The sequence below is a fragment of the Sylvia atricapilla genome, chromosome 13, assembly GCF_009819655.1.
Source record: "Sylvia atricapilla isolate bSylAtr1 chromosome 13, bSylAtr1.pri, whole genome shotgun sequence".
In the NCBI taxonomy this organism is placed as follows: domain Eukaryota; kingdom Metazoa; phylum Chordata; class Aves; order Passeriformes; family Sylviidae; genus Sylvia; species Sylvia atricapilla.
In genome coordinates this window covers 10246866-10267330 of record NC_089152.1, presented here as the reverse complement: position 1 = coordinate 10267330, position 20465 = coordinate 10246866, and the positions used below count along the sequence as shown (strand labels likewise).

General features: G+C 43.6%; 3 protein-coding genes across 7 annotated transcripts; 2 read left to right on the top strand and 1 right to left on the bottom strand.

Moving 5' to 3' along the window:
• The first annotated feature begins 2535 nt into the window (after positions 1–2535).
• On the top strand, positions 2536–8633 carry BLOC1S6 (biogenesis of lysosomal organelles complex 1 subunit 6). 2 transcript variants are annotated; one of them, XR_010744629.1, is made up of 6 exons: positions 2536–2752; positions 3482–3626; positions 4695–4782; positions 5379–5465; positions 6223–6567; positions 7733–8633. XR_010744629.1 is itself a non-coding variant. In XM_066328402.1 (5 exons), the coding sequence occupies exons 1-5, from the start codon at positions 2695–2697 to the stop codon at positions 6340–6342; spliced, it is 498 nt and encodes a 165-aa protein (XP_066184499.1). In that variant the 5' UTR covers positions 2536–2694; the 3' UTR covers positions 6343–6941. The 2 variants fall into 2 exon arrangements, 1 of the variants encoding a protein (XP_066184499.1); XM_066328402.1 differs by lacking the exon at positions 7733–8633 and having other exon boundaries at positions 6223–6941.
• On the top strand, positions 7742–16924 carry SQOR (sulfide quinone oxidoreductase). 4 transcript variants are annotated; one of them, XM_066328395.1, is made up of 10 exons: positions 7742–7865; positions 10648–10899; positions 11227–11397; positions 11800–11853; positions 12423–12617; positions 13504–13713; positions 14181–14364; positions 15202–15269; positions 16065–16243; positions 16444–16924. In XM_066328395.1, exons 2-10 carry the CDS (start codon positions 10666–10668, stop codon positions 16499–16501), a joined length of 1353 nt encoding a protein of 450 aa, XP_066184492.1. In that variant the 5' UTR covers positions 7742–7865; positions 10648–10665; the 3' UTR covers positions 16502–16924. The 4 variants fall into 4 exon arrangements, with proteins under 4 accessions (XP_066184492.1, XP_066184493.1, XP_066184494.1 ...); XM_066328396.1 differs by lacking the exon at positions 7742–7865 and adding an exon at positions 9710–9923; XM_066328397.1 differs by lacking the exon at positions 7742–7865 and adding an exon at positions 9715–9855.
• Positions 16925–17167: 243 nt separating this feature from the next.
• LOC136367042 (nicotinamide riboside kinase 2-like) lies at positions 17168–20142 on the bottom strand. Its single transcript, XM_066328400.1, has 8 exons — positions 19840–20142; positions 19600–19690; positions 19164–19209; positions 18836–19022; positions 18530–18601; positions 17777–17883; positions 17477–17568; positions 17168–17366 (listed from the first exon to the last, which is right to left on the bottom strand). Exons 1-8 carry the CDS (start codon positions 19863–19865, stop codon positions 17361–17363), a joined length of 627 nt encoding a protein of 208 aa, XP_066184497.1. The 5' UTR covers positions 19866–20142; the 3' UTR covers positions 17168–17360.
• Positions 20143–20465: the final 323 nt, after the last annotated feature.

Below are 20465 nucleotides of genomic sequence, written 5' to 3'. Positions count from 1 at the left end.
GGGCAGTGAACAGTGTGGGAGTCAGAATGAGCAGCCAGGAACAGGAACCAGTTAAGCCAGCCTTGCTGCCTAGAAAAGTGCTCCCAGCTGTGTTCCAGTTCACCCATTTTTAATATTTCTGTTCTCTCTGGGTGATTTAACTCACTCTGTGTTTCAAGAGTTTCACCACTTGTACCAGTACAAGTGAGTGAGGACACAGAGACATGAGCAGCCAGGTTCCAGGAGCCACCAAAGGAACTGCTTTTAAAAATAACTTAAAATGTTGGGCTTTACACTGCAGCTTTGCCACTTCTACAGGAACAGAAACTTGTAGCACTGAGGAAGGATATTTAGCTGGGAGGACTAACACACTAAACCAGTGCACCAAGGTTTGCCAGCTCACCTTTTACTGAATAACTAAAAGACCAGAAGTGTTGTCAAATCAAGAACCAACTCATACATTGGTAAAATGAGCCTCTGTTGAACAGAACCGTTTGTAATACTCTGCTACTCAATTTCTTCATTGTAAAAGCCAAGGCTCTAGTCTTTCTACAGTCTCATTTACTTAAGGAGGACAGAGAGCCTGTAAGAGGTTACCTATTAATGAGAAGTGTTTCCTTTTCATGTTGTCATCCCCGAAGTCATGTGGCACCTCCAAAGCTGATGGTTTAAAACATCCTATTTGCTATACAATTCAAGCTAACTTAACTCCATTTTCACTCACATTTCTAGGGTGGGGCACGGTTACAATATATGTAACTGCTTAAATCCGTTGCAGTAATAAAATCCAGAATGCCTATGTGGCAGTGTTGCATTAAAGGTTTCTGAACACAGTTGCTACAACAAAAAATGAAAATTAAACATGATTATGTGGTATTAACAGTATTGCATACATAGGCACCTGGGAAATAGTTGCTGCAAAACAGGACATTTTGCAGAAGAAAAGGAACAAGAAAAGTTTTCTATCATTCTCTTTTTTGGAATATTTGGGTTGACAAAGAGTTAAATTTTAATTTGTCTAGAAAACCAGATACCAGTTTTCTATTCCAATCCTTAGTCTATTTCTGCAAGACGTGGGAAGGCCTGGAACAGGCAAAGCAGAAGCACAAATCTGAAACTCCCACATCTCAAGTGAGACTATTTCAGTGTCATCTCACTTGTTCTTACTAGAAATTCCATCTGGAAACTGAGAAGTCTTTCCCAGTGAAACTTCCAATAAAAGTGGATTGTTCCTCCTACCAAAAGAAACTTCTAAGTAAAATTGCTAACCAGTTAGAATTAAGAATTTGAGTCACAGTTAATTAACAACTTCCTCGTTGCTTCTTTTAAAAAGCAGAGAAATTGTTTTTAATCCGATGATGGAACAGTGACATATTTGTCAGCAAATATAACCAGAATATGCATAGGAAGAAAAATGCAAATGAATTTGCAATAACCTTGCTGTTAGAAATGTTAGTTTTAAGGTTGACAGATCACCTCAAAAGCCCCTTTTTGCCTCTGTTTCTGAAGAGCATTAGGGCAACTGCCTGAAATTAATTTAACCTTTAAGGTTTGGGGATATATTAAAATACTGCATAAACAAAACAAAAAAACCCCAAAACCCCCCCCCCAAAAAAAAAAAACCCCAAACAAACAAACAAACAAACAAACAAACAAAAAACCACCAGAACTTTCTGAGCGGTCCTTCATTAGTTTATTTCTATAGTTGCAGCTGCATTTCCGAAAAGCCCCGTGCCCCGCACGCTGGGACGGAGCCATCGCCTCTCGGCTCTGTCAGGCCCCTGCAGCACAGCGCGGTCTCGGCAGGGATGGAACCCGCACACCGAGGCTCAGCCCCGGCCCCAGCGGCTGCTCCCGGGGCTCCGGGCGAGGCGGGCAGCTCCAGGGAGCGGCGGGGAGCAGCGGGCAGCCCCGGGAGCGGCGGGGAGGAGCAGGCAGCCCCAGGGAGGATCGGGCAGCCCCGGGGAGAGGCGGGGAGGAGCGGGCAGCCCCGGGAGCAGCGGGGAGGAGCGGGCAGCCCCGGGAGCGGCGGGGAGCAGCGGGCAGCCCCGGGAGCGGCGGGGAGGATCGGGGAGCAGCGGGCAGCCCCGGGAGCAGCGGGGAGCAGCGGGCAGCCCCGGGAGCGGCGGGGACGAGCGGGGAGCAGCGGGCAGCCCCGGGAGCGGCGGGGAGCAGCGGGCAGCCCCGGGAGCGGCGGGGAGCAGCGGGCAGCCCCGGGGAGGAGCGGGGAGCAGCGGGCAGCCCCGGGGAGCGGCGGGGAGCAGCGGGCAGCCCCGGGGAGCGGCGGGGAGGAGCGGGCAGCCCCGGGGAGCGGCGGGGAGGAGCGGGCAGCCCCGGGAGCGGCGGGGAGGAGCGGGCAGCCCCGGGGAGCGGCGGGGAGCAGCGGGCAGCCCCGGGGAGCGGCGGGGAGGAGCGGGGAGGATCGGGCAGCCCCGGAGCGGCGGGGAGGAGCGGCCAGCACAGACCCGGCACGGGCCCGGCCCGCGCTCCGCGCTGTCACCCAGCGGCGCCGGCGGCGCTGCGCGTCACTTCCGCGCGCGGCCCGGCGCGGAGCGCGGCGGCGGCTCCATGGTGCGGCGGCGGCGGGGCGCGGGCCGGGGGGCGCCGGGCCGGCCCGCTCGGTGAGGGCAGCCGGACCCGCCTGCCGCGGCCTCGGGCGGCGCTGCCCTGCCCTGCCCTGTGCTGTCCTGCCGGAGGGCGCCGGGAGCGGCGGCGATGAGCGGCACGGAGGGGAAGGAGGCGGCGGCCGCGGGGGACCCCGGGCCCTCGCTGGGTACGTGAGGGGAGGCCGGGCCGGGCGGGACGCGGGTGCGGGGAGAGCCGAGGAGAGGCTGCAGCCGCCGCAGGGCCCGGGCGGAGCAGGGCGCCCGCCGGGAGGCTCCGCCATCCCCGCTGTTATGGCCGGGCTCCCTCGCCCTCCGAGGGCCGCCTCCCGCATCGGTGTCTCCCGTGCGGGGGACTGCGGGTTAAAGGGGTTTTGTCTGCCGTGAGCGCTGCAGACAAAAAATAATCATGCCCATATAAAACTTACAGGCTGTGAAGTTCAGCATGAACTCTTGGTTTTTTGAGTGACAGGCGAAGACCTTTCATAGCCTAGGTTGTCCTCAGACTTTGAAAGCAAAGGTTGAGGGCTATTAATGTTTAGGTACTTTTAATACGTAGTCAGAACACTGATGTTGCCCATTTTTTTCTTCAGTAGACTGGAGTAAGTACTCATTTTTTATTTTTTTTTTAAGATATCGATGGAACAGATGTTTCCCTCTTTCTCTTCTGCTGCTGTTCACATAAAAGGGTTTACCAGGAAGCTTGTGATATAGGACTGAGAATAAGGGAGGAATAAAGAAGAGGAGTAAGACGAAAGTCCAGTTTAGTTGAAAAAGTGCAGAGAATTTTAATGTGTTTTAATTCTTTTAAATTTTAAAAAGGAAAATATAGTTGTTCCAGGTGAAACTTGAAGTGTGTGCTGACCTGTCACACTCAGCCTTGCCCTTCTTTGCTGTAGGTGCCAGTGATGCGTCTCCAGATGAAGGAGTTGTAGAAGATCTGCCTTTAATAGATGAGAAAGCTGTGGAGCAGCTCGCTGAAGGATTGATTTCCCACTATCTGCCTGATCTTCAGCGATCAAAATCGGCACTGCAGGAACTTACGTAAGCAGATTTTTGAAACCAACTTCATACACGTGCATACTGGGTTTGCTGCTCTTTCAATATAATGTGCCAGTTCCCCTTTAACTGGAATATAGTTTATCAGCATTTCTGTATCCTGACTTGAGCATCCTGAATAATTCAGTGATCTGTGGGAGTACCAGGGGGTGTACAAGCTGCAGTGAAGCCTGTGAGCACTGTGGCTGAAGAATGTGTAACAGTAGAAGACTAAAATCCCCTAAGCCAGGCAGAACAGAAGACATAGATTTCTTAAATGCTTATTCACTTCTGTAGTGGGAAAGTGTGTTAAAAGCTGGGTTTATTTTGCTTGGAAACGTGCAGTTTGTATTCAGGGCAGCTTGTAGTGAGATGTATTCTTTGTTGTTCAGTCTCTAAACCGTATTGCAAAACACTTGAAAAATACAAGTGAGGAGCTTAGCAGATAATAGTTCTTTGTACACTGATACCTCACTGATAACTGAGAGTAGTTGATTTCAAATGCAGACCAGATCTGCCATGGATACAGAGGTACTGGAAAGAGCTTTGCACAGATCCATCTCAGGTTTTGCAAGGTATCTTAGTTTGGGTTTCACCATGCATGATGTGGTTATGCTTCTGCCAAGGACAGCCTTTGTCTGGAAAGACCAGAGCTGATTTGTGTGGGATGGAGATCCTTAATAATCACCAGGAATCCACATGAGTTCTGTACAGAAATAACTTAGTCCTGCATCGTGACACAGAGGCACCCAAGTGGAAAGTCAAGAGCTAATTGTTCTCCCTTCCAGTCAACCGCTGCAACCTGGAGAGTGTCTCTTCAGGGTTTTGGGGATATTTTTCCTGGATATCCATGTGCTGTATGATGCCAGCTGAATTTGTGCAACAAATAGCAGCTTGGATTTTTCTGAAGTCTTTAACTCGTGTTTTTATTGAAATCACCTAGCAGTAGATAAGAAGAATCTGGTATTGGGAAGTTTGTATTGATACTGTTTTGATTAAAAGTCTATTTAAAAGGCTGATTGAAAAGCATATGTAGTGCTTTACTTTGGGTTTATGCATCTTTTTTTGTTTTAGACAGAACCAAGTGGTACTGCTAGAAACATTAGAACAAGAAATTTCAAAATTCAAGGATTGTAACTCCATTGTTGATATCAATGCTTTGGTAAGTACCAGTAATGCCTTTTAAATTCTAGATTAGCATTGATTTTCTTGCTGAAGCATTACTAGCAGCTTGTGTCTTTTCTTTGTTCTTAATGACCTACAGAAAGAAAACCAGTTAAGAGATTAGGGACAAACTGCTGGAGGGGGTGGGAACCAGCTTATTTCCCTTAAATAGAAAGGGCAGCAGGAAGAGAGTGCAGGCTCAGTCAGGCAGCATTGGTGAGACTGGCTCTTCAAAGCCAGCAGCCAAAGCAAATGTATATGTTTTTTCAGTAGAATTGAGGCTCCAGCATGGGTCTGTGCACCTTCCCAGACTAGCAGAGAGGGTGCATGAGACACTTATGTATGGTGCATAAAATTGTAATATTTTTCTTCTGTTTCATGAATCTTCACTCAGTAGATTACTGTATGTGATTGTTGGGATGTAGTTTTCTATATTAATGTATGTGATATGTAAATTTTAGATATAAACTTGAACATGTTTATTCCATTGTCAAACTGTTCTGGTAGTCACTGGTTTTGATTGCTATTTTGCTGTGTAGCTTTATAAAACAACTATTCTTGACAGTCACTGCTTTAACAGTTACGGTTTTTAAGTTTTCAGAAGCTAAACACTATCACAACAAGTTAGTGAATATTAGAAATGAAATGATGATGCTGCATGAGAAGACATCAAAGTTAAAAGTAAGTGGGATAAATATTTTTATTTTCCAATACAGATATTTACTTACATATTACTGAGTTCCAACTTCTATTTTGCCTGCTGAAAATTCTGATTAAAATAGAAATTTATCTTAAAAGGATGTTTTCAGTGTCTCCAAGCCATGTATGTTTTTAACCTTTCACTTGCTCCTAATGTTCCTCAAGCCACTTACACTTCTGAGCTGCTCTTTAAGTGTCATCTTCATGTTTAGGTGGTGTAAGAATCATGCCTTGTTCTGTTGCTTAGTCCACTCCATTCCAAGCAGTTCTCTTTGTTGTTTCAATTTCATTTCAATGGAAACTAGATTGTCACAAATGTAAGAATTTCTCCTTCTGTTTAATGTACCATTAACAGTGGCATAAGTTCACTGGTTTCATGCTATATAGACAGCGTGGTTACATTCTGGCAAGATTAATCCTTCAGTGTGTTCAACAAGAGACTTTTTTCTTGGAGGCAGTAAATTACATGGTAAGAACCTTGTCAGGTATACCCAAAGGATGACTTTTAGTGAGACTGAAGAGGCGCCAGTTTGTGTTTTCCCAGTGTAGACCACAAACTTCCCATTTTTGAACAGTAAGCTGAAAGTGGGAGGGAGGAAGCAAAAATTAACAGTTTATGCTACATTCAGTCATAAGAAGGGTGTACTGGAGAGAGGGAGAATGGGAGGGATTTTGCTTGTTGCTCCAACTTAAATATATCTATAAAACTTACAATTATTTTCTTGTCTTTTCTGTTTAGAAAAGAGCACTTAAGCTGCAGCAAAAGAGGCAGAAGGAAGAATTGGAACGAGAGCAGCAACGTGAGAAAGAACTTGAAAGAGAGAAACAGTTAACAGCAAAACCTGCAAAGAGGACCTGAAAGCAGAGCATGCAACACCTTGTCTGAATTAATGATTTATACATTCACTGGAATTAAGGCAGACTTTGCTTAAATTGGGCTATAGCTGTTGCTAACAACAGTCTACCCTATGGTATTATAAATTCCAGAATGGTAATAATAGAGTTGGTAACATTCACATTTTTTAATTTCAGCCATTCAAGTTGCCTTCTTTTGTAATGCTATGCAGTTTGATATTATTATAATGTAAGTTAATTTTTATATATTTGTATATTGGAGAACTGGGCATCATAATTTTAAGTACCTATCCTTTTTTATTTTCTTGTTCTTCCGGTGTTTAGAATTCTGAGAGATTTGATGACTGGCACATGTTTTTCAGACAAAATGCAGAATACTTCTTTAAAGTTCAGTTCTCATCACCAGACTTCAGTGGCTATATTTTCACTGAAACTGCTTTGTTTCATGCAGTTGGGATCTGTCTTTGATCATAAATACTGATCTCTTGTGCAACCTTAGCTTGATCTGTCTCTGATGAACTGAAGAATATAGCAGTGTATTTTGCTTAAAAGTTTACTTCATTGCAACAATCTTTTTTTTTTCTTTTTTTTTCTTTTTTTTTTTTTTTTTGTCATCAACTAACTTAAGAACAGCTTTAAAGTAACTTCTGAATAAGTTCCCAGCTGAAATGATTGGCAGGGGAGAAGAACAACACTAAAGATTGTCAAAATTGCTGTGTGCATAACACAAATATTAATGACTTTGTGCTTCCACAAACATTTAATTCAAACCAGGAAACTGTTGCTTCTGTAATGGTTTATTAGGAAGCCTGTAATTGGTTTATTAGGAAGCCTGTGTGTTCTAAGCATATTTTTGTGGGATTAGAAGTTGTAATTTCATTTTATGTGACAAAATAAAACATAAGCAAAACTAAAATTTTGCACTTCATATGAAATTCAGCCACCTGTAGGAAAACTACTTCATTTAGTGTTTTTTCCTTAACAAATGAATCATTTGCACTTCATATCTATATAAGAGATTTTTTGTTACACTGTCCTCACCCAAATTGATGATTATTAGTGTGTACTGATGAGAAATTTGGAATGAGGTTGATATCCATTTCTCTGAATGTGATTCCCATCTTGCAGCACTTGGTGTGAACTCCCATTCAAATGAATGTAAAAGTTGTCTAGACTGGTAAAAGAACTTTAAATTATTTGTTCCTACAGTCTAACAAACTAGTTATTTTATAACTGTGGTTTTTTTCAAGTAAATCTGTGTTTCTTTCTAAATAATAACGTAAATTATGTGTTTTGGAATAAGATAAATGGTAAGCTATGTAAAGTTTTCCATAAAGTACATATAGAAAGGTATCACAGGGGCACAGTCAATTTTACTTATTGTTCTGTTTTAGATGACTCACACAGTGTACACCTGCCTGGACTTTCTGTATTGTAATTTTCTGAACTCCTAATTTCCTGTTCTTAATATTTGTCATCTTTTTCTGTGCAAGATGTACTCTAGCAAGTACCCAGCCATCATGCAAGGTAAACTGCAGTAATGTTTTGGGGCAAGGAGAACAAGCTACTTAAAGCAGTCTGAAGAGACACTGAAATGCTTTTAGTGAAGCAGTATTAGATTAAAACTTTCCACAGGTATTTTTCCCTGAAGTTGACTTATGGCTATTAACTGCCAGTGGATTGTTGGCCTCTGCTGTGGTTTGTATGTATTTCTATGAGAAATGTAAAGAATTTCCACAGTCCATTTTTTGGAGCAGAATGTACATAACTAAATGTTGTCTTAAGTATTTTTTGTTTTGTAATGTAATTTCACAATCAGATTCTGAGAATTAAAACTGTTCTCATTAAACTATAACATGAAACTAGATGCCTCAGTATGCAAATCAGGATCGAATTCCTTTGATATTTCTTGATTTGTATGCCCTCTTATAGAATCCAGTTTACTGTGTCAAGTGGAATTCTCTGTCAAGAACTGTGTGTTTTTTTCCAAAGAACTATGGTTTTATTTTGTTTCAAAAAAATCATGGTTATTTTAACTAGAGAATACTAAGAAATTAATAGAAATTGATACTTTTGAAATTTGGTAGATTTCAGCACTTGGAATAATTTCCAATCAAAGGAATAAAAGCTAACAGTGCTTACCTGACGAATCATGCACATACATAAAAATGTAAGTGATGAACTTTTCCTGTAAAAGCATGGTAAGATCTGGGTTTTCTATTAATAAAGACCTAATTCTACTAAATGACTTTTCTGTAATAAAAGGGGGAAATTAATAAAAATATATAGGATGAAGTTTGTTCAGTTTACATAACTTCTATTAATGTGTTCTTAAATCACTTCAGTAAAAACTACAATTCATTATCTCCATAGGATGTTCTGCCAAATACTCTTGTAAGTCTTAATGCATAAAAGTAAATGCTGCATTGGATGAATTTAATGATACTGACATGTAAAAGCGTGTGCTTGCATCAGCATGCACAGCTATAGTTTCTATTGCTGTGTACACTTAGTCTTGACTGATTTCATAAAAAGTTACTTACGGAGTAGATCAATGTGGTGGTCAGCGTTAGGGTAGGCAGTGTGTGCCCAGCCTCACACAGCAGCTCCCACCCTCTCATCCTGCCTGGACTTTGGAAGGGTTAAGGCAGCGCTGCCCGCAGCTCTGTGTGTCTAAGTGGGACTCTGGGCCGCTGCCTGGGCTGGAGGCCAACACCGAATGCGCAGCTGGGTTTCGATAAGGGATTGGCAGGGGCCCAGGTTTAGGACTGGACTTTCAAAACTCGGGGAAGCGCGGGTTGGAGCCGTAGGTGCTGTCGGTACTGCCCGGAGCGGAGCGCCCGGCTCAGCCCCTCGCGGGGCTCGGCGGCCACCGCCGGCCGCGCACCCCCGGCCCGGCCGACCCTGCCCTGCCCTGCCCTGCCCTGCCCTGCTCTTCCCGGCCGGACCGCGGCCTTTGCCCGCGGCCGGGCAGCGCCCGGAGCCCAGCTCCGCCCCGCCGCTCCCCATCGCACACGGGCCGGCGGCGCGGTGCTTTCCTGCCCTGCTCCGCGCGACGAGCGGTGAGTGCGGAGCCGGGAGCGGGGCCGCGGCTCGGTCCTGCCGTGAGGGAGCGGCGGTGCCGGCTCGGGCCGGGCGGGAGGCGGCGGGAGGGCCGTGCCGGCGGGGCAGCCTGCGGGCCGCAGCGGCCTCCCCGGGCGCGGACGGGGTCGTGGCCCAGCCCCGGGTCGTGGCCCCGCTCCCCCGCGGGGCCGGCTCCCTGGGCTCCGGGGCGGTGGCGCAGCTGCGGCCGCTCGGCCCCCCGCGGCTGCTGTGGCCGGGGCCGGGACACGCTCTGGAGCCGGCTGGGAGCTGCCAGAGCTGCCACACGTGCGTGCCCGGAACGCTTAAACTGCTCATCTGCTTAACGAATGGTTGCTGTACTTCTTGCCAGTAGGACTTCTCTAACTTTATTTATTCCAACTTCCTTCAATAAACTGGATCGATGAAGTAGGCAGTCTGAGGAGTTTAGCATACAGTACGTGTCCCGGAGAGGAAGAAATTGCAGTTGTCCTGAGTGCCTCTGCATGAACTGTCGAGCTTCGGGTACTGTTTGTTCTGGGCTCTAGCTGAGATATGAGCTACTCAGCTCTCCTGCTCAGCCTTAACTATGATTTCTTTAAAGTGCATTTTCTTCTGTATTAAACAGACTTATTCTAAAAACATGCAAACAAATAGCCTTAAAGTGAAATAGAAAATATATTTATGAATGTAGGTCCACATTTTTAAATAGCTGCCTGCACAGATGATGAACAGCCTTCTAAAGCGAAACTAACTTATCCTGCAGTTTTGTGTTTTGTTCTGACTGGGGGCCGGGGATGAGAAGAAAATATTTGCGTCTTGGAAACCTGTAGAATAAAGTTATTAACATTTGTTTTACAGTGGATGCCTCTGAGATTTTTCCCTCACTGTCCCAAATTGTAACTGTAAGGATTAATAATGGGGCATTATAAAGAATTCAGGGTTCACAGACATGAGGGATGTCAAGAGAGCACAGAAAGGTGCTCAATTTCATGTAGTGTAGTGGAGAATTTTTGACGCTGACATTGAAGATTTTCTTGAAAATATTTGAGGTTTCTGGTGTAATTTTGAAACTCCTGTCTGTAAGTAACATAAATAAGTAAATAAATCAAAAAGCTGTAATTCTTGCCTGATGACTTGAGGAATTTAGTATTATAATTTTTGCCTTGAAAACTAACCCTATTTACTTAACTATAAATATCAGTTCTGCCTCCTGTAATTGTTACTGGTGCCTTTCCTTATCTCCTAGCTTCCCACTCAGTGAGAGATGTCAGCAGTTGGAACAGTGTCCTCCTGCTCCAGTCTCCTTTCTTGTGTGTGGTTGCTGAAACCAGGAATGCAGAAGATGAGCTCCTTTGGCTTACACACAGCAGCCAGGTGTGCTGCCAAGGATTATTATGAAGTACTTGTGTTGGGTGGAGGTGCTGGTGGAATCGCCATGAGTGCTCGGATGAAGAGGAAAGTGGGGGCAGGAAACGTGGCTGTTGTTGAGCCAAGCAAGGTGAGTCTCCCTCTGCTGTAAAGCACTGTGAAGAGTAAGCATTTTACAAGTGACCAGATGGGTCTGATTCTCATCTCTCTCCAATAACGCATTTTTAACAGTGGCAAGTAAGCCAACTAACCATCTTTCAAAAGGTTTTGTATGACACTTTCTTCTCCATGAGATTTCTGCATCCCTGCAGCTTTGTCTTGGAAAAATCTTGGTTATTTATACAGCTCCTTTTGTTAAGAATGATACAATGTTAAGAGTACATTGCTCCATTTGGAGTGATGTGCCTTTAAGTCCCTTTAAACAGTTTTGAAATGTCCATTGGAACTTTCATTTCAGACTCATTACTATCAGCCACTGTGGACCCTGGTTGGTGGTGGTGCAAAGCAGCTGGCAGCTTCTGCACGTCCAATGAAAAGTGTAATACCTGCAGGTGTTGAGTGGATCAAATCTCAAGTTATAGCACTGGATCCAGATAAGAACTGTGTCTGGCTAGAGAACGATATCAAGGTAATGATGTAAAAAAAGAAAATAACTCCAATTAGTCTTACGTACTTGGTCCTAAAATTTTTTTCTAATAAAAATTGTGGTAGACAACTAGATTAGAATAACATCAACTTAAAATCAACTGTTATCATAAGCCTTTGCTATAATATGATAAGCCTATGGTGAACTGAACAGAAAAGAGAATATTTTGCTCCAGATACCTGGGTTTGTGTATAACAAAGGCTCTGTGTGTAACTCATCATGCAGTTAGCATTTTAACTAGAATTCTTAAGAGCTTAACTTATGTTACTCATGCTCCCTATATCTCCTTCCTTGTGACTGTGTTGCTGTCAGGTAACTGAAATTTACTTTGAGGTAATGCTTTGGTTTCTTTGTCTAAAATACTTTTTGTTCCTTCCACAACAGGTATCTTACAAGTATCTGATAATTGCCCTTGGAATTAGTCTGCATTATGACAAGGTATTTGTTTTACAGTAATCATATTTTTACTAATTTTAATAACATCACATACATTCATTAAAGTAAATAGCTTTTCAGTACTGTTTTTACTGCAAGGTATTGAACACAGTGAGTTAAAGAACTAGAAGACAGACTAATGACTTTACTCCTTCCACAGATCCCTGTGTAATAATCCAAACTACCCTTGGGAAAGCCTTTTACTACAACTGTTGCATCTCTGTGGCAATATCAGCAGATGGGGCAGCAAGTGAAATCTAGAACTTTAGGGCAGCCTGTAATAATGAGATAATAACACGTGCTGACTGTAGTTTGAAGCGCCTCTAATGTAAATAGAACGAGGAACACAGAGCAAAACTAAATGTCACATCAACTAAATCATATAGTAAATTCTAAAAGGAAATACCTGTTTTATTATTAGACCTATTTTTAAAAACAACAACTAGCAAGTATGGACTTTCATTTTGACAGAAACTTCTTATATAGTCATTTCTCGGTCTGTATTTAATACTTGTCAATGATGACAAAATTTTTGCAATCTGTACTTGAAACCTTAATTTCTCTTTTCCTAGATCAAAGGCTTGCCTGAAGGTTTTAATCACCCTAAAATAGGTTCCAATTATTCAGCCCAGACAGTAGAGAAAACATGGAGAGCTTTACAGGATTTTAAGGAAGGAAATGCTATCTTCACTTTTCCAAATACTCCAGTGAAGTGTGCAGGGGCTCCTCAGAAGATCATGTATTTATCAGATGCATACTTGACAAAAGTAAGTATTTTACCCTCTCTGCCAATGCTTGTTCTCACAGTTGGAAGGAAGGCTTGTTCTAAGGGTTTCATATTATCTTTAAAGCAAATATAAACCACATGAGAGCGCTGTGACTCAGGATTATTAAAGTGACTGAGTTGCTTTTTCTATTTTTAATGTATAAGAAATGCAGGTAAATGGATTGTTCATAAATATTTAGCATATATTTAATCCCAGACAAACTTGTAGAATTCAGAAATACAGTTCAGAATTTCATACTGAAAGAACTGCTTGCCCTGCTTCTGGTGAGCTGCAGATACAACTGTTCTCAGCCTAATTTATAACTTCACATCATGCACCAAAATAATGCTGGCTGGAATTAAGTCATTCTTGTTACTGTTACTTTAAGTACTTAATACCTGTTGCCATTTGTTTACTAGTCTGAAAAGTGGGTATGCCTACTCCTTGGGCACATTGACTCAGCATCAGGAGGAGTCTTAGCCAGGCTGTTAAAGCAAGCTTAGTGGAAGCAAAAGACAACTTCAGGTGGAAGTGTCAGCTTCATATCTGTTTAAATCTCATGAGCTGCCTACTGGGTGAGTATCTGAATTATGCATAAAAGTGAAGGTTTCAGAAAGCTTTTTAACACTAAACTGCTTCAAGAATTTAACCTGCATACAGCAGTTCCTCAGTGCCTTGCAGCCACCTCCTCTCACAAGTTGTTTGAAGTATCTTCAGTACCTCATGCTGAAAGGTTCTACCTTCTAACATGCTGTGAAATATTAATTAAATATTCATTAGTAATTGAACTGCATGAATAGTTTTATCAGCTCTTTGGTAGTGCAGCACAGTTCTTTTCTTGTCACAGTTTCTTAATAGAAAAGGCTAATTTGATCTTTTCCTGCAGACAGGAAAACGTCCCAAAGCAAACATCATGTTCAACACCGCACTTGGTGTGATTTTTGGTGTGAAGAAATATGCTGATGCACTGCTTGAAGTAATAAAGGACAGGAATCTTGCTGTTAACTACAAGCGCAACCTCATAGAAGTTCGAGCAGACAAACAAGAAGCTGTGTTTGAAAACTTGGACCAACCTGGAGTGACTGAAGTTCATCAGGTCAGGAGCTTTCAAACCCCTTCTTTGGTTCTATTTCTTTTCCTTGTCTACTGCAAGGTAAATTCTACATTGTTATAACACAGTCTACTTTGTTGTGTATTGCTGTTCCCCCCCAAGAGTACTATCTCTTAACTTTAGCAGAATATTAAAAATTTTGAAACCAAGGTGGAGAGAAGAAAAAACGTCTCATAAATTATGCCTGGAGTCCTGTATGCAGTGGGAATGTCTCAGGTGTGTATGGAGGAAGGCAAATTGCTTCCAAATGGAGTTGCTTGATAAGGTTCATGTTAATTACAGGACGCACTTGAAAACTGAAAATAGATTTTCATTCTATGTACTTGTTTAAAAATCCTAAACAGACACAAACCCAAGAAACTCTCTCTCCACTCTGTGCTTATTGCCCTATACCAACAGTTAAAGTTTGCTCTGATGAACCATTGCACTGAGTGCATTTCCTTTCTGTTTAGTATGAAATGCTCCATGTTACACCCCCAATGGGGCCACCTGCTGTACTCATCAACAGTCCTGTCTCAGATGAAAACGGCTGGGTGGATGTAGATAAGGAGACTCTACAACATAAAAAATATCCTAATGTCTTTGGTATTGGAGACTGCACCAACCTTCCAACATCAAAAACTGCTGCAGCCGTAGGTAAAGTTGCACATGTGTGTGTGTAAATGACAAGTGTGAAGTCACAGTAAGCTTTTTGTTTAGTTTGCTGCTCCTGAGGTCATGACTTCAGTTTTGAGCTTTCAAAAAGACCAATCTCCTGGGGTCTGGATAGCTACAGACCATGTTGATGCCACTAACCCAACAGTTCTGTTCCTCCAGATGCCTCACAGATGAACTAATTCTATTTTTTGTGTTTTTCATTATATGACAATGTCATATAATGAATTAAGTATTCTTGTATTACATCATCATTCAATAATGAACCTTTCTGCTTTATCTTAGCTCCTCATGCATGTGTCAACTAACTGATAAGTCACTATCAAAAAATCACATGTTCTGGCCTTGTAGCCACACATTCTACAATTAAAACACTTTAGATGCATGGTCTCACAACTAATAGAAGGCAAATAAAAGAATAGAAAAAACCCTCAGGGTATACAGTATGTTATTGATATAATGAAAGAGAGGGGGACTTAACTACTTCAGTAAATGGGTCTACAGTCAGCACTCAAAATGAAACAGAACTTCAGTGTGCCAGAACCTCAGTGTTTGATAAGACTGAGCAAGTATAATTTATCACAGGAGAATAGGCATAGGCTAAAATTATCAGCTCAAATTTCATTAAGCTTTAGCATGTTTGAAACAGTGAGGCCAAAGCCTTAGTACTTTTTTTTTTTAATCTGGGTCAGTAAATTTACATATAAGTTCAATTGCAGCTGAATTGTTCAACAAAATTCCTGGCTACTCCTGTTTGCTTTAGGAATGACAAGAATTGCTGGGTGAAAGTCTTAATACATTTCCTTTTTTCTTATTTAGCTGCACAGTCTGGAGTCCTTGATAAAACTATTTCTTTGGTAATGAAGAACGAACTGCCAGTTAAAAAGGTACTTACAGTTCTTGTCTTAGGGAGAAATTCTCTTGAATGTTTTCTCCCTTCTTATACAAAGTATTGCAAGCAGCTGAGTGTGTGAACTGAAAGGCAGGAAAAGCTTTGCCTCTGCAGTTGTGGTGCTAAATGGTTACATGCTGCATGGCAGAGTAGTAATGGAATTGCACAGTATATTCATGAACACTGCTATTCACTGACTTCTGAGTTAAGAGAAAGTTAGAGACTCATTAGTCAGGGTTTTTCATCAGTGTAAGTGATTTACTTACACTGTTAAGGTAATACCTGCTCCAGAAAAACTTTTGCAAACTTGCCTCTCCTGTGTAGGACATGATCTTTTAAGGAGTTAAACTGAAGCTTCTGTACTACTGGTGTTAACCCTATAAATAATTTCAAGTTTGTCCTTGAGCCTTTACTTATATTTTACAAATAGCTTCCATGGGGCAGTAACCTGAATATCCTGCAAGTCTCTGGAAATTCTCACTAGAGATCCTGTTGGAGTAAACACCACCTCTCATCCTGATTTGCGGGTCACTTGTTCCACCACTTACAATAACCATTAATGACATTATGCCCTATTGTTCTAGGTTAGGTCTAATTTTACAATGTTGTTAAGCAGATCTACATTTGAAATAGAGTGACTTAATATTGCCTTTCAACTTCACTGTTATTTACACCGGATGCAGAAACTTCCTAGGAAGTTATTTTGAAATGTGAATGTTAACCATGGCTTGTACAACCTCAGCCTTAGGCTTTGGTCAGAATAATGAGAAGTGGCTGTTTTTCATTGCAGTATGATGGATACACTTCCTGCCCACTAGTAACGGGCTACAACAAGGTGATTCTGGCAGAGTTTGACTACAATGCTCAGCCTTTGGAGACCTTTCCCATTGACCAGAGCAAGGAGAGAACAACCATGTACCACATGAAAGCTGATATGATGCCTCTGCTCTATTGGAATGGACTACTTAAGTAAGTAATGGGGAAAAACAATCAGGTATAGACACCCGTTATAGTTTAGTCCCTTGCTAAAATAGAAGCAAAGTACATCCCTCAGTTGTCATCAGAACAACCCCCTAGTGCTCAGTTCTTCACAGTTCAGTATCTTATAAGAAAAAAACTTTCCCCAAGCCTACTTTGATAGTAAGTGAAAGAACTTTCTCTATTTCCAGGGGATACTGGGGAGGACCAGCTCCTGTCAGGAAGCTTATGCATCTGGGCTTAAAGTAACTGCTGGTTCTCAGCACTGGTTAAAATCTTCCAAAGAAGTGGACTGGTCTCACACTGGATCAATACATATCTTCCATCTTGGAATATGTGGCAGACTTAATTTTTTTTTTTTTTTTTTAAATCAAGCTTTGGTCACTAATTCACTTCTCCTCTTACTATGGATTAAAGCCTCCATAATGCTCTTTCTCTGCTTTTTATGTAAACTGAGGCCTTAAACTACTTGTGTATTTACACATGAAGCTGATCTTGCCTTACCCTATGGATTACTACAGGAATTACTAGAACAATCAATATTTTCAAAGCTATTTTGTATGTAAAATTTTCTTCTTGACCCTAAACTGAATTGTCTGCATCCAAGATCAACTGCATGCACTAGACTTAACAGTGATTCAGTGTTAGTAAAATGGCCTGAAAATCTCCAGACTTCTGTTTTTCAAGAACATCAATCCAAATTTCTATGCATACCTGCTGCCTAATTATTAAAGGAATGCATGCAGAATTTTGAAATCAAAGAAGTCAAAGCAGTGTATGTCTATATGGATACACACACACTCTCCTAGGATATTTGAGCCACTTTACATGATTTCCACTATAATGTTTTAACCTGTGACACTAAGAAAATAATGAAAAAAGTAACCTGAGAACACATACTAGACTCAAGCACAGTTTAGGATCACAGACAAGGGGGAAGTGCTTTTTAATTATGATCATATAGCGCTCATATAGTTTAAGGGAAAGGTTGAACAAAGTTGAATTTGAGAGTTGAGTCTTCACAGAAGCTGGAACTTTAGAGGCAGTCAGGTAGACAGCATGGAACAAACAGGAATCATCTTCACTCACAAGAATCATCATCAGCAGCTTATTTCTAAACAGAAAGATAGATGTGAACATATTTCAAGTTACAGCTTCATGCTTTTTCAACACAGGTTTTAAAAGGTTTGCCTTTGAATTGCAATTATAAGCTTGAACACATACCTGGGTGTTGAGTAATTCTTCAATCTTATTCTGGATCTGCCCATACACATCATTAAACAGCTCCTCCTTTGATTTTGTCCCATTCAAATGCACTTGAAGAAAGTAAAATAAGAGAGCTATTGTAGAATGTCTCCGCAAGCTTGCCAGATCCTAATTTAAAAAGCATGCAGCTAGAGGGTATGAGAGAAAAATATACTCCCTGCAGCTGCATCATTCACCTCCTCTCATGCATTTAACCAGTACATATTGCACAGGTTTGAAAAGCAATGTCATAAAGTGTTCTTGTCAGTAAAGACTCACCTACATCAACTCCAAGTTCTTCCATTATCTTCCTGTGCTTTACATACATAGGCCAAACGTGGCCATCAAACAACCCAGGTGGATCCGGGACAGTGTAATTCCTGGAACTGTAAATTAAGGCATTGTTACCCAAAAGTACTCTAATAACAGTTCAGGGAAATGACAAATCCTTCATTGTGTTTCTCTATACATAATCCCATTGACTCCAGTTTGGTTTCTGAGTTTATCAAAACTTAGTAGTTAGCAAGGGCTGCAAGCATCAAGTTACGCAAATAAACTGAAATTTGATGCGCAAGTCCAAAGTGTTTAAAATACACAAAGAGTTCCCAAGACAGACTTATCTAAATATTGCTGAATAAATTCTTAAAAGCTTTAGCAGAACTTTATGTAAAATAGCTGTCTGCTTATTCCTCTTGAAATGCAATTCGGGTTTTCACTTGTAGTAACAATAGTGTATGTGTGCAACAATAGAGCCAAATGTAAAACCTCAGATAGTCTAAGACCTGGGAACTGTGTAATTGGAAAACCAGCATGGGAGAAAGCCTAGTGAAAGGTGTGTGCAGGAACTGTGCATTACATACACCACCCAATAGCTTGGTGGGAAGTTTCAGGTCAGTTCGGTGAAGGAAGCTACAGTCTTCTAACTCAGCAGCTACATTTCCCTTTATCCCTTCTCATTTAAAGCTCCAGAGAAATAAAGTCTTGAATAGAGTAAGATGTTATTGGGCTAGCAAAGATCTCAGACAAACTTACCTTCTTCTCCTTTTACACTCTTCATATGGAATGGAAAGAAAGTACCGATGGTGGAACACATCAATCAGTGGCCTGAAAGAGACACCTGCTTGGTTACACCTTGACTTATTAGTAGCAAGAAAGTAAAATTATATCCACTTCCTGTACTTGGAGGACTTTAGACTTGTGACACCTAAACTTGGAAGTAGTCGATGCCTCCTGCTAACTCTTGAACAGGTTTAGAACAAGTCTTTTTATTCCCTTGGAGATTTACCTATTACATAAAATAATGTAAAAATCAAAATGTAGGAGAGCACAATTGATTACCTGTAGGTGTAAAGTAAGAAGCCTTCAACAATAAGAATGTGGACTGTTTCATCTCCTCCCTCCTTATCTTCCAAGATCTGGGAATCCAGTGTGTTGTTGATCCCATGAGAACGTTCGAACTTGACTGGGTTTTTTATCCAAGCATTTATGGTACTCATCATAGCTTCCATATCTAATGCACTAATCACTAAGACAAAACAGACAACTATCGTTAAACAGTAACTAAATATTAGCAATTGATACAGTCAGTACAAAACAGTGCACAAAGAGAATCAAAATACTCTTTAAGGTTTTGAATTATGCTTTGATAACACTAACAAAGGCTTACCATCATACTGTTTAAACCCATCTTCAACTTCTATTTCGTCTTGGGGCTGAAACAGTAACAAGAAAAAAAAAAAAAAACCTGCTTGGTCAGGACAGCTACCGAGAAGCTCAATACCCATTTCAAAGCAAGATTCAAGATCCAAACCCTGAAGCTACAAAGGGGAATCTTAACCCTCCACCAGGTTCCTTTGCATGCAGATAAAACCGCTCGCTCCTCTATCTTCCCACGGACACGAGCACGGCGCCCCGCGCTCCACGGAAAGCCATGGGGACCCGCTGCAGCGAGGCTTATCCGGCCGCCGCACGGCCCCGGCAGGCAGCGCAGGAGGCGCGGGCAGGGCGGCGCAGGGCGGGCAGCGCGCCAGCAGCGCGGGCGGAAGCCCGCGGGGGTCACCCCGCGCCCTCCCGCGGCCTGCAGCGGCCGGCGGCCCGCTCACCTTGAAGAAGTCATCCTGGTGCACCACGCTGCAGTTGGGCAGGGCCCGCATCAGCCGGCGGGTCAGGGTGGTCTTGCCGCCGTTGGTGACCCTGCGGCGAGAGCGCGGCCGTCGGGAAGCGCCACGTGGGGGCCGCATCCACCCCCCCACCCCCACTGCGGCACCGGGAGGGGCCGGGATGAGAGACCCGTGCCCGCCCCGCAGCCCGAGCCGCTTTCCCCGCCCGGTCCCGGCTCTCACCCGCCGATGCCGATGATGATGTTCATGGCGCGTCCGGCGGCCGCCCGGCCCGACTCCTACTGCCTGTTTCTGAGGGGCGAGGGGAGGGGGACCCGGTGTCTCCGGTACCGGCCGTCTACGTGCCTGAGCCGGGACCCGGGCAGGGGGAAGGAAGGGGCCGGAGAAAGAGGAGAAGGTGGAGAGGGGAGAAGCCAAACGTCAACTGCTGGGCAGCGCCATGGTCGCTCAGAGCAGCAGCAGGGCCGGTCCGCGCCGCGCCGCGCGCTCCGCAAAGGGGGGCGGTGCCCGCGCGCGCGCGCCTTCCCCTCCCTCTCCGCCGCGCCCATTGGGCGGCCGCCTCCACCGCGCACCCAATAGGAAGCGGCGTGACGCGAACGGCTCGCGGCGATTGGCTGGGGGGCGCTCACTCACGCCCGGCCGTGTTACAGCGCGGTCGCTAGGGGGCGGTCGACGGCCTCCGCGCGGGGAAGGGCGGAGGCGGCAATGTGGGGTGTGGCGCCCCCTGCTGGCTATAGCGACGCAGCGCAGGGCCGCGGGCTCCCCTCCCGCAGGGCGGAGCTGCGGCAGCGCCGGGCGCCGGGCCCTGCCGGCGGCTGGGCTGGGCCCCGCTGCGGACACCGGCCCGC